Genomic DNA, 13,787 nt, shown 5'->3' with positions numbered 1-13,787 from the left:
GTGGCACTGTTAGCGCTCTCAGGTCAACGAGATCATATACGACATCAAAGCATCTCAGAGATAAAAGAAAGAATATGCCATGAAGGCTGCATACAAGAGAATTACTTTCATTATCCCTGAAGAGCAGTGATGTTCCAGTGATGAGTCAGGAACAGAGCCTTCAATTGGTCAACTAGTCAGGAACACAGACTCTGATTGGTCTATGAGTCAGGAACAGAGCCTCTTATTGGTCAACAAGTCAGGAACACAGACTCTGATTGGTCTACAAGTCAGGAACACAACCTCTTATTGGTCCACAAGTCAGGAACCTGTCCTCTTATTGGTCTACAAGTCAGGAACACAGCCTTTTATTGGTCTACAAGTCAGGAACACAACCATGTATTGGTCTACAAGTCAGGAACACAGCCTCTTATTGCTCTACAAGTTAGGAACACAGCCTCTTATTGGTCTACAAGTCAGGAACACAACCTCGTGTTGGTCTACAAGTCAGTAACACAACCTCTTATTGGTCTATAAGTCAGGAACACAGCCTCTGATTGGTCTACAAGTCAGGAACACAACCTCTTATTGGTCTACAAGTCAGAAACACAGTCACTGATTGGTCTATGAGTCAGTAACAGAGCCTCTTGTTGGTCAACAAGTCAGGAACACAGATTCTGATTGGTCTACAAGTCAGGAACACAACCTCTTATTGGTCTACGAGTCAGGAACACAGCCTCTTATTGGTCTACAAGTTAGGAACACAGCCTCTTATTGGTCTACAAGTCAGGAACACAACCTCGTATTGGTCTACAAGTCAGTAACACAACCTCTTATTGGTCTACAAGTCAGGAACACAGCCTCTGATTGGTCTACAAGTCAGAAACACAGTCACTGATTGGTCTATGAGTCAGTAACAGAGCCTCTTATTGGTCAACAAGTTAGGAACACAGCCTCTTATTGGTCTACAAGTCAGGAACACAACCTCGTATTGGTCTACAAGTCAGTAACACAACCTCTTATTGGTCTACAAGTCAGGAACACAGCCTCTGATTGGTCTACAAGTCAGGAACACAACCTCTTATTGGTCTACAAGTCAGAAACACAGTCACTGATTGGTCTATGAGTCAGGAACAGAGCCTCTTATTGGTCAACAAGTCAGGAACACAGACTCTGATTGGTCTACAAGTCAGGAACACAACCTCTTATTGGTCTACAAGTCAGGAACACAGCCTCGTATTGGTCTACAAGTCAGGAACACAGCCTCTGATTGGTCTACAAGTCAGGAACACAACCACTTATTGGTCTACAAGTCAGGAACACAACCTCTTTATTGGTCTACAAGTCAGGAACACAACCTCTCATTGGTCTACAAGTCAGGAACACAGACTCTGACTCATTAACAGACTTGACCAAGACATCAGTGGATGGCTAACAGTAATGCTAATAACAATGATAACTTATTAAATAATAACGATAACAACGAACCGTTCATACAAGCCTACAGAGTCACCTGAGTCCTCGTCTCAGGTGAGTCCACATCATGAAAGAAACGTAAAGACTGTCATACGCAGCTTCATCATAACTTTGCCTATAGCTCAGTTTGTAATGTTAAGCTCACCATGAACAGCTGAATATAGGCGTTACTGCTGCAAGCCGAGCTGTGATACCAGCTGCACTTTATTCTACAGTACATGTGCAGGAGGTGAGAGAAGTTTTGTTTTCATTTCATATAAATCTGTATCAGGTTACATAGTTCATAAATTATGCCATGTACTACATAGGCTGTCCTTTTCTGTCTAAAAGATTGTTAAAAAGAGTTCAGATCTACTAAAGATAACTTGGTTTAAAAGCAAAAACATGGTACTATTCAGATCGCAGGCCAGTCGCAGGCGAGTAGACTCGCCTTTGTTTACTGAGATATCGAGAGCCTGTTCTCTGGGGTTCTACATGGTGCCGTCTCACTGACAATGAACTGCCCAGATAGCAGATTTGATATGGCCCAAACCTGGACCACATCCAGCCCACATACTGCATGGGATGAGGGCACAGGAGAGGGTCAGTTGAGGTCACCCAAACCCAGTCTGTTGACAGCCATTAGAGGGTCACATCCTAGCAACCTAAACCATCACTGCCAGAACTGACCCACCAACCAGAACCACCAACATGAAAACCAGACCGTTACAACAGCGTCCCTGCTGGGTGGGACTTCTGCTGTCACACAGCACCACCAGATGGGATATGAACTCATGAGGCAAATGTTTAACCTGCTGCACCACTGAGATGCTCTTGATTATATGACTTCATCTACCAAAGGTAGCCCACGTGCCTTAAGGGGCAGGTGTGGGCAGGAGGTTAGGGTACCAGCCTTGTGACCAGAAGGTCTCTGGCTTGATCCTCTGAGTTGACAGATCATGACTGAAGTGCCCTTGAGCAAGGCACCTAACCTCCATCCCTGGGTGCTGTGGATAGCGCTGCCCACCACCCTGGGCAAGTGTGCTCACTAGTGTATGAGTATATTTGGGTGTTGTAGTGCATGGATGGGTTAAACGCGGAGGTCAAAGCCTGAATTCTGAGTTTTACTGTTCTATTAATTTACTATTTGATGTTCGCTGACCAGGGCAGTGGTCAGTGTGGTGGTGCGGCGGGTAGGCCTGTCGCCTCACAGCAAGAAGGGCCTGGGTTCGATTCCCCAGCAGGGTGACCGGGGTCCTCTCTGTGTGGAGTCCGCATGTTCTCCCCGTGTCTGGGTGGGTTCCTCCGGGTTCTCCAGTTTCTTACACAGGCCAGAGACATGCAGTCAGGCCAACTGGACATGCTGAATTGTCTCTGGGTGTGAGTGACTGTCTGTCTGCCCTGTGATGGACTGGCGACCTGTCCAGGTTGTATCCTGTCTTCTGCCTGATGAATGCTGTGATAGGCTCCACCCCCCTCGACCCTGAGGGGGAAGCGGTTTAGAAAGTGTGTGTGTTCACTGAGCATGAACTTTGAGTCAGCCACAGATCATTTTAATCTGAATTAATCTGTGAACTAGGAGGCGCGGCAGTGCTCATAGTGATGAGGCTGGTTGTGTTGGACTCAGTAAAATGAACATTTAAACCCAACCCTTTGCTTGAATGACACACAGGATGAAACGTTGGGGTGGATTTATTGCAGTGTACAGTGACGTTTATGACCCAGATCTGATTTCACACCATAAACCCCCACAGTCCCGTTAATCCCGGTCTGAAACGCTAATGATTGTCGTGTAGATCTTCTCAGCTCTGACAGTCTTTGCCAGAAGAGGCTCAGATCTGTTGTGGGGCATATGGGCATTTTTAATACATGGGCCTCTTGTGGTTCAGGTGCAGGGTGCAGTGCTGATGTCAGTGCTGTACCTCAGCCAGCAGTGGCCCACAGCCGCCTGCTGGGCACTCTGTCTTTTACAGCATGCCACTCTGGTGTATTTCCCCCTGCAGGGGGCAGTGTTGACTTTACATGTGAACTGTTTCACACCATAACTTCTTTAACAGGGTCTGTTGTTTATATGTGTTATTCTGATTCTTAATTAATGATTAATACGATCAAGACACTTCGAAATTTATAACTGAGCAACATACAAACCCAGAGCCGTGGTTTACAAGACATTTTAAAAATCTTATCACGTTGTGAAGTGTTTCTACAGCAGTTAAACCCCTGAGTACTATTTAATTTGGCATCACTCTCTGACACAACAATGAGATGAGTTTTAACAAATAATGCACATTAAAGATCAATATTTCATGTCTTTATTTAATAAATGCAGCAGATATTTTTTCCATGCAGCTCTATGCTGCATTTCTTAATCCTGTTGAGCCACTCAGTCCACAGCCATGCGACTGTATGAATGAACGGTATGTAAAAGCTTTACTGTATTTTATTACGAAGTATTAAAGTCTAGAAATAATATTCCTTCATTAATGAAGAGCCAGGCGAGAAATCTGAATATTAATCATATTAAAGGACAAAGTCATGAAGTTTAATTAGTGATGAATAAACAGAAGAAATCCAGAAACGCTGCAGTAGCTTTGACTGTTCGGCGCCAAAATGAAAGTCCTGCAAAACAGAGGAGATAAAATCAGAAGAGAAACTGTGTGGATAAAAACATCTGACAGACATCCTGTGCTGTGTCCACCTGAACATCTCACTCCATTCCCATGAGCATCTCACTCCATTCCCCTGAGCATCTCACTCCAACTACACATCTCACTCCAGCCACCTGAACATCTCACTCCAACTGAACATCTGAATACAGTCACCTGAACATCTGAATACAGTCACCTGAACATCTGAATACAGTCACCTGAACATCTCACTCCAACTGAACATCTGAATACAGTCATCTGAACATCTCACTCCAACTGAACATCTGAATACAGTCACCTGAACATCTGAATACAGTCACCTGAACATCTCACTCCAACTGAACATCTGAATACAGTCACCTGAACATCTGAATACAGTCACCTGAACATCTGAATACAGTCACCTGAACATCTCACTCCAACTGAACATCTGAATACAGTCACCTGAACATCTCACTCCAACTGAACATCTGAATACAATCACCTGAACATCTGAATACAGTTACCTGAACATCTCACTCCAACTGAACATCTAATTTCCTTCATCTGAACATCTCACTCCAGCCACCTGAACATCTCAATCCACCTGAACATCTCACTCCAACCACCTGAAGGTCTCACTCCAACTGGTCATCTCACTCCATTAACCTGAACGACTCACTCTGATCACTTTAAAATCTGTAAATCTGTAAAACACCCCCTGGAGTTCAGTGTCACTCCACCTTTTATTCATCTGAAGACATTAAACCAGAACACCTACACGGCTCCACCCTGACGGACACGGCGATGACGTCTTGCAAAATTGTGACCTTGTTTATCTTGGTGATGTCAGGCTGTCGGCATTTGAAGTCCAGCAGGTGGGAACCGTTAACATCCACTTTGAACTCTTCGTTAGTGCAAACGATCTTCACCTGCAAAGTGACACACTAATCAGTAAAACCCAGGAGAGGCCGGCGTGACGGTGGCCCTGCACATCAACACTAACCGACCGTTTTCCAGTGAGCCACATGTTGAGGAAAAGTATTTGCTACAGTAATTCTGGGAAGGAGGTTTTGTAAAAGGTTGCAGCTGCACCATGAATGTTTCTCTGCTCTTATAAAGTGTCTGCATGTACAGTGAAACCCTCTGTGAAGACTGTAATGCTGGCCCTGTGCTGTGACCTCTGCTCTGGTGGATGTGTGCAGGGAAAGTTTCCAAATTCATAGTAATGTATTAAAATCTGAACTCGGCCTCCCTGCAACGTTCTGGCTCTTCTCTCATCACAGTTGGGCTGCTGGTCAGGCGTAACATGCGGTGTCCACTGAAACAGACCGAGAGTCAAATTTCAACACTCACCACAAAAGATCTTCCCTGAGCAAACGGGAAGTGAGGAGTATCTGCTTCCTCAGCGCCCCACTCACTGCCAATCAGACTGTTTCTCTTGATCATGTGACGCCCGTCGTTCCCAAAACAGGGTTTAAAATGAAAGAATATGTCGTTGTCTTTCATCACATCGATTGTGAACCTGAAAGAAAGGAAACTTTCTTTTATTTTACCCCAGGAAACAGCAGGAGTACAATTTAAATGCCTACGTGTGTTTTTTCTTACACTTTAGCGTTCGGCTTGACGTGCCCGTGGATGATGAGGGACATGTTCTCGTAGATTACGTCATCCAAGCAGCGCGTGCACACTGGGGTCATCCAGAGAGGCTCTGGAAAAGAAGCTTCTGAGTCTCAGTAGAAAAAATGTTACATACATTTACATACAGACCTCAGTTCTAAAGTTGTGACAGAGGTGTGTTGTTAAATGTTCAGAAACCAGGAGGTGATGTAATCAGACTTGGGTGTAAAAGGAGCGTCCAGGAAGGACGGAGTCTGTGAATAATCCAAGAAGAACTTTCCTCAAATGCACCCGCAAGGATTTGAGGTGTTCGGCTACTGTACAGTGCAGTGCATCATAAAAGACTCTGCACATAAAAGAAAAGGCTGGAAACCAAAACTGAATGTCCGTGACCTTCGACTAGAGGTCGGCACAAGGTGGGCTCACCTGGTGGTCCCGCAAAACCTCATTCTGAGGCACCGCGGTCATTGAGGGTAAACAGCCAACAGGTTGTGGCTTGTGTCGGGGTGGGGGGCATTATGGCTGGCTGGGTGGGCCAGACATGGACCTTTTATTGGCTGCTTGTACAAGCAGATGTGCAGGCAGCAAACGAGCTGCAGTGAATCATCAGCAGCGAAACGTGAAGTTATAAAATGTCCAGTAAATAACGTTCATATTTTTCTCCATGACAGTTTGTGGGTTTGACTCAGAACCTTTTGGCTTTAATTTCCACTGACTTAATTAGCTAATAATGATTGTGGATAAATGATATGGATAAATATCATCTTGGGCCGCACACGTCTGTTGACAGTGACATCACGTGATGCAGAGACTATAGGCATAGCGCAAAGTGGGTGGGTGTGGGTGGGTACGGGCAAAAAGGATACCAGGTTTTGTGGGTACAGGCAGACGTCAACAGTGGTTGAATCCTGTGGGTGCAGGCATTAACAATCAGGGCAGTGCAGGCGTCTGCCTTCGACCCCTCAGAGGGCACTGCGTTAAAAATGGGCCTGTTTCTGTGATGGAGGTCACCACATGGGCTCAGTGCCACTAAACATCACCTGTCGCTCCACCCGCAAATGCAGGTTAACACTTTACTCAGCACCATGGATCTCAAATATTAACAACATCCAGAAATGCTGCCAACTTCTCTGGGCTCTGAAATGGACTGATGCTCAGTGGAAACGTGTGCTGTGGTCTGACTGGCCAAACGTTCAGGTAACCTGCACATCTGTGAAAGCATCATTAACTCTAAACACATTTTGGAGCACAATTTGCTCCATTTCTACTTTCCAAACTGGATCCGTCTGTCCCCAAACGGCTACTGAGTGCCATTAAAAAAGAAGGTGATGTATCACAGGCTTTACTGGAATGTGTTGCATACATCAACTTGAAATGAGAACATGTTTCCAAAAAAAGAAAATATCAAATATTGTGTTTCTGCACTGCTTTCGGTTTAATTCAGGTGGAACCGAATCACTAGTTTCTGGTTAATTAGCATTTCACACACTGTCCCATCTTTTTTGGAATGGAGGTTTGTAGTTAATTAGATCTCAGTGGTTCTAGTTGAAGTTAGAAGCAGCAAATAAAGACTATATTAACGCTAAGTGCTAACAGAAGGTAAGTGGGTCTAGTCTAAAAAAACACAGGCAGAGCTGTGAATGAACATCATTTTAAAGTAGTACAAAATATTAACTCCCCCCCTCCCACACACACACACACACACACACACACAAAGCCCCCCAACCCCACACTCCAAACACAGCCAATCAACCGAGACGTGTTTGCTGTCAGAAGTTTAGTTCTTTGGTTTTAGCACAGGAGCTACGAGGCTAATGTGATTAACAAGCCATGGAACCTTATACCCCCACTCCACCAACTGGAGCAATACTACAGTTACAGTTCCGTAACGTGCTGAGGTGTGAGCTGGTCACTGGGTTTGCTGACCACATCACATGGTTTGTAAACACCTACAATCAGATGTAGAATTTGTTGTGAGAATCTCGTGATAAAGAAGGCGCTGTGTAGAAGTTCATACCTGGATCTACGTGGACAGACGTCAGGAAAACATCATGGATGGACAGTTTTCTTATCTGAACGAGGTCCGTAATGCGGTGTGTGTATGTCAGCAAGTGATTGTTGTCGACGTCCACGTTGAATTCAGAGCTGGTGCACAAAATTTTGATCTGAAAAACAGTTTGACAGTTTCAACAACTCTGAAGATCTGTGTGAGGGTCCAGAGTTCAGCTCCTCACTCTCACAACCACAGATCTAATGCATTATAATAAGTCAAGGCGCATTCTGAATAATTAATAACAAATAATCCAGGTTACCTGCTTTTTTAAGTTAAAACACAATCATTTTTACAGTGTAGTAGTTACTGAATAATTCACAGTAGATTGTAACAGTCCAGTCTGTGGCTGGAAGACCTGCTAGGCCTGTTTTAGCCACCAGAGGGAGGCAAAGAGCTGCTCAGTGATCAAGGATGACCTGAAGGGCCTTTGTCTGCCCTACTGACGTTGAGTTCTCTCAGTTCTTCAGACTCAGTCTTGGATTTTCTTTGACTCCAGGCCAGTCAGTATTCTGGTGAAGGTCCTCTCAGGCCTCCTGCTGTCTCAGTGCCTTCTTCTGTGATCAGACCAAGGCCTCCAAGCGTGTCTCTTGGGGCATCTCTGTCTCTAAACACTCACCTCAAAAGGTTTTCCAGGTGTGAAAGGGAAGAAAGGAAGGTCTCTTTCCTCGGGACCCCAGACACCTCCAATCCAGGTGTTCCTCACAACTACCTGCTTCCCGTCCTCATTGAAGCGAGGGTTGAGGTGGAAGGCAATGTCGCTGCCTTTACAGAGGTTGATGTGGAATCTAATGGGAGAGAAGACATTGTGCTTTTAGGAGGCTGTTTCGCTTTTTTAAGCAACTTTCTTGTGTTTTTATTGAACTCATACCTCTCAACATTGTGTTTGACCTGTCCACGAATGGTGATGAGCGTTTGGTTCTTCAGTCCATCAGGCAGAACCTGCTCATATGGAACCTCGGGGCTGAAGTATCCTGGAAAGGAAAGCAGGAGAGTGAAAGACTGAAATGGAAGAATGATTTAATGAACCTAACGAGTCCTGCATCATTCTTAACAAACCTGGCAAGGTAATGACACCGAGCTTTCTTTCAACACTTCTTCTGTAACAATACAGTCCTACGATAATGCACATGCACTGTAATCTCTTCTTAGTCCTCTGATTTGACCCCCTGAGTGACCCTGACTGGGTTATTCTGCACCAACCCATCCAAGATCTGGCAGGATTTCCATGAAGAAGATTCAAACACCCTGTTTAACTGAGGCAGGCATGCAACATTTCACCATCAGGTCCTGAACATCTGAGCATCTACAGAACGACTGAACTGGTCTCACTTTTCAAATTATTTATGAAGAAATCAGGTTTAACTCAGAGTTTAAAATAACCACTGCTAAAAATGCACTTTGTTGACCTGTTTGATCTGCATTTCTACTTCCTGAAAGAACAGTGATGTCATTAATATGTAGAGATGCTGTAGTTTAGCTCATGGATTATTTTTAGCGCAAGATGTTTGACTTTCAAGCTAAGGATAAATAACAGGAAACTGGTGAATATTGTGAAGTTCTCAGGGGTCCTGCCACTAGAGGGCGCACTGGAGGCCGAGTGATGTGTTCAGACAGAAATTGAGATGATTCACTGCAGGTGTGCCTGATATTTAAATTAGCATGATCTAATTTGATTGATCATCATTTAAATGCTGAAGTAAATGATCGGAATGTTTGATGGTTCAGTTTCAGTTTGGAATGTGACTCATTCTGAAACTGATTACGGTCACAGTTTATTTGGATGGTTCCCTGTTGATGCTCTACAGCTGCTTGAATCATTAACAACCTTTCTGGTGGTCCTCAGGTTAGGATTAGGAGTAGAGGTAAGTTTAACCTTGAGGTTAGGGTTAGGATTAAGGTTTAGGGTTCAGGGCTAGATCTAATAAACTCTTTCACGCTGAACTTCAAGTTGAGTTGAATTTAATGAGTATTTAGTTGAATGTTATTGAAAGGCAGACTGAGCATCTACAAAGCCTCTACAGCGGAGCGTCCGAATAGTGTTGCCCCGATTATTGTTAAATATCTGTGATTGGTCATCAGATCAGAAGATGAAAGCTACCAGTGTCAGTGCTAAAGTAAGAGATCTGAATGTCTGATTTGTGTATAGAGGTAAACACACTGAATGACCTGAATGACCCTGTAATTATTTTTTTTGAAGGTTGAAAAAAGTTAAAAAGAAAATAGTGTATGTTTACTTTTACCCACATTTTGAGATAAACCTTGAAAAAGGTTTTGAAAGGTTCATATATTTATGATCATTATAAAAATATTATCAACAAAAACTGAACATTTCCCATGTTTTAGAAATGCTGTATATAATAACAACTATGTCTATTTTAAATGTCCATGTGCCTAAAGGTCCAGTACACTGGGCACTAGTATTATATGTTTACTAATAACCAGTAAAATAATTAAAATATTATTTCATATCGAAACATAATTCCTTCTTTATTAGTGTCCAGTCTCTGGCCCAAGGAGGACGATGTAAAAGCACCATTACCTTTCATTTTGGACAAGCTTTGGGCCAGAAGGTTCTGGTTGATCATCTTCAGAATGATCTCACAGATCTCCACAGCGTCTTTCTCTCCGTAGACCTGCATCATCTGACCGACCATCACCTTCACCACGGCGCGGTCCAGCTCGAACTTGGACACAACAGGAGAGTCATCTCTCACACCCTGGACCAGGTGTGTCTGGAACTTCACCACATCTTCAGAGTTCAGATTTTCCAGGACTTTCAGCAGAACACTGGGGACTTTGGAATCTAGGGCCATTTGGAATCTGCATCAAAGGAAATGCATAAAAACGCAGTTTAGTGAAGTTGCACTGCTTTCAAAAGACACTGGCTGCCAAACTGTAAGCATCACAGCACCCCCTACAGGACAGGGATGGGTTTCTTAAGAGCACAACTGGGAATAACCAAACATTCCTTAGAACTGGACCTGTTGCCTTCTGCTAGCTCTTTCAGTGCTCTCACCACTGGACTCCTGACCACATCGTGCTTTACTCCTCACCATATTTACATTAAACCTCTATTCTGAGCTCAGAATTATCGCCTCTGCTCCACTGAAACTCCTCCTTCTGCGTTATTCCACACCGACTCACCAGGGACCTGCAAGATCACGTCACGGATTTCCATAAAAACAATCAGAGGAGAACTTCTAATGGCTACGTTTGGGGGTTTGAAGCCCTCTCTGGTGAAACAGTGTAAGTACAAAGACTTTTTCTGCCCCTCACTCTGCTGCACATCACCAAGTGATGAATCTGGGAGTTTGGGTGGGTCTTTCAAGGTGCCTCCATGTCCACCAAGGGATTTACACTGGTGAGAGATAGTTCTCTCAATGATGATGATAACACGAGTCTTCTGAGTTTATATGGAATGTTGATGATGGAAAATAGTGGAACATCTGGAATAATGAGTTTTCTTTGGGGACTATTTTGCCGCACAGCGCCCTGCATGTCTCCCTCCACCATGAATGGAGTTGAAGTTCTCTAAACTCTCATAAAACAGCGTCTCAGTCATCAGGCAGGGAATTCAGAACCAGTTCATGTAGGAACTTTCTGTGAGGGGCTTTTAGAGGGGGACGTCTGGTTCCCATCACCTCCACTGTGAGGAGCTTTTAGAGGGAGACGTCTGGTTCCCATCACCACCACTGTGAGTGGTTCTGACTCAGTAAGATTATCTGCACTCTTAAAAAAAGAAGGTTCTTCAAGGGTTCTTTAGTAAAGAAAAATGTTCTATAAAGAATCAAGAACACTCAAATAAATAAATAAAAGGTTCTGCGCATCAAGAAATGGTTTTTCACATTGATAGGGAATATACTGTAAATGGTTCTAGATCAAAAATTTTTTTCAAAAAAATTCTAGCACCAATGTAGTTCCATGTAGCACCAAAAAGGGTTCTTCTGTTGTAATGATAGTAGAACCCTTTTCAAAAAGATTCTATATAGAACCTTCTAGCATCAGTCTCAAGAACCCTTTAATCATGCAAAGGGTTCTTTGAGTGTTCATGGTCCTAAATAGAACTTTTCTTTACTAAAGAACCTTTACAGAACCTTCTTTTTTCAGTAGTGTAGAAGTGAGCATTTCACAGCAAACCACTCTGAATGACACTGTTTACACATTGAACACTTCACTATGCAGAAATGTGGCCTCTTGGCCTCTAAAGCTGCTGTGGGACGTAAAACTGAGTAAACAACGAACAACAGCATCACCTAATCAGCGAATATTCACTTTAATATAATTATTCTCCTTATTAATCATTAAGCATATGTATCTCTGCTGTCTGAACTAAACCCCATATCTCCAGAATGGCAACTTTACAGGAGGAGGAAAAAACCTGTTTTACTTTTAATGGAAGTCAATGGAACCAGACGTCTTTCCAAGTCACTTTGGACTGTTTCTTTTGGTCCATTCATCATGAAATTTACACATAGTATAAAGGACAGCAGGCGTTTTCAAATGATGTCAAAAAATGAAAAACAATAAAAATGGAGATACAAGGTTTTGTTTCCAACAGCAGCGATATATGATTACATACATATGTTATTAAAGCTGTGACATGGCCTGTATTGGTAGTGTTTTATTACTGCATCAACCTGTCTTACCTGAATGTCTTCCCTCGCTGAGCAGTGCACGCTGGGTAGGAATGCAGTGGTGGGCTATACCAGTACAGGTTCTCCACCTGCATATATAAGCCCTCCTGATATCTGGACCATTTACATCTGCTTACCTAGCAAAATGCCCACAAACATGTCAGGCTTGATTAGACATTTGGGCACTGTGGTGTATTCAGTGTGACCGGCTTATCAGCTGGACTCAGACGCATTAGGCACATTTGCATCCTGAGCGCTGGGTTGATACCGCAGTGAAGACGACAGGTGGGACAGATCTGGATGCAAATGCTGTGACCCTTTTTTAGAATGATCATGATATGACAGCAGCTGGGGACACGAAGAAGAGCTGGGAGCATCAGCGGCCTCTCGCAAATCAAACAAGACAAGAGGAAAACAAACAAGGAACAGCATCACTGCGGAACAGCAGCCGTACCTGAATAATCAATAATCTACCTATGAAGTAACACCAACCACTAAACTGACGGTCAGTTTATACACTGCACTGTGTTTAGGAAACGAAGGAACAGGAGGAACATTCTTACACTAACAACACGTATTTACCCATAGTCACTCACTCAGGGACTGGATATATGATCTAGGATATATACACTCACTGACGGTATATATGAGATGATATATATGCATATTGACTGTATATGAGTTATACAGTGGGTTGCAAAAGTATTCATACCCCTTGAACTTTTCCATATTTTGTCACATTACAACCACAAACATAAATATATTTCACTGGAATTTAATGTGAAAGACCAACACAAAGTGGTATACAATTGTGAAGTGAAAAGAAAATTATACATGAATCAAAACATTTTTTACAAATAAAAAACTAATAAGTGCGACGTGCAAAAGTATTCAGCCCCCCTGAGTCAATACTTTGTGGAGCCACCTTTTGCTGCAATTACAGCTGCAAGTCTTTTAGGGTATGCCTCCACCAGCTTTGCACATCTAGTGACTGAAATTCTTGCCCATTCCTCCTTGCAAAACAGCTCAAGCTCAGTCAGATTGGATGGAGAGCGTTTGTGAACAGCAGTTTTGAGATCTTGCCACAAATTCTCAATTGGGTTTAGGTCTGGACTCTGACTGGGCCATTCTAACACATGAATATTCTTTTTTTTAAACCACTCCATTGTAGCTCTGGCTTTATGTTTAGGGTCGTTGTCCTGCTGGAAGGTGAACCTCCGCCCCAGTCTCAAATCTTTTGCTGACTCCAACAGGTTTTCTTCCAAGATTGCCCTGTATTTGGCTCCATCCATCTTCCCATCAACTTTGACCAACTTCCCGGTCCCTGCTGAAGAGAAGCACCCCCAGAGCATGATGCTGCCACCACCATATTTGACAGTGGGGATGGTGTTTTCAGAGTGATGTGCAGTGTTATTTCTC

General features: G+C 43.4%; 1 protein-coding gene and 1 long non-coding RNA gene across 2 annotated transcripts; one reads left to right on the top strand and one right to left on the bottom strand.

Moving 5' to 3' along the window:
• Positions 1-1,362: 1,362 nt before the first annotated feature.
• Positions 1,363-9,968, top strand: LOC119261757. The gene is made up of 3 exons (XR_005129175.1): positions 1,363-1,509; positions 8,659-8,798; positions 8,884-9,968. It is a non-coding gene; the product is annotated as an uncharacterized LOC119261757 (long non-coding RNA).
• LOC108413024 (galectin-8-like) lies at positions 3,724-12,421 on the bottom strand. Its single transcript, XM_017685323.1, has 9 exons — positions 12,381-12,421; positions 10,274-10,554; positions 8,603-8,705; positions 8,351-8,519; positions 7,699-7,846; positions 5,670-5,772; positions 5,418-5,586; positions 4,843-4,993; positions 3,724-4,053 (listed from the first exon to the last, which is right to left on the bottom strand). Coding segments are annotated over exons 2-9 (1,119 nt in total). The 5' UTR covers positions 10,548-10,554; positions 12,381-12,421; the 3' UTR covers positions 3,724-4,051.
• Between the last annotated feature and the right edge of the window lie 1,366 nt (positions 12,422-13,787).

This window comes from Pygocentrus nattereri, chromosome 20 (assembly GCF_015220715.1).
Source record: "Pygocentrus nattereri isolate fPygNat1 chromosome 20, fPygNat1.pri, whole genome shotgun sequence".
Classification (NCBI taxonomy): Eukaryota; Metazoa; Chordata; class Actinopteri; order Characiformes; family Serrasalmidae; genus Pygocentrus; species Pygocentrus nattereri.
The sequence above is the reverse complement of the archived record's forward strand: the minus strand, read 5'-3'. Positions and strand labels throughout refer to the sequence as shown.

Coding starts and splice junctions, on each gene's coding strand:
- LOC108413024 (XM_017685323.1), bottom strand. CDS start 10,547: ATGGCCCTAGATTCCAAAGTCCCCAGTGTTCTGCTGAAAGTCCTGGAA. Junction 8,520..8,602: donor GTCAAACACAATGTTGAGAG/GTATGAGTTCAA, acceptor CTCTCCCATTAG/ATTCCACATCAACCTCTGTA. Junction 5,773..7,698: donor GTCTGTCCACGTAGATCCAG/GTATGAACTTCT, acceptor CTTCTTTTCCAG/AGCCTCTCTGGATGACCCCA.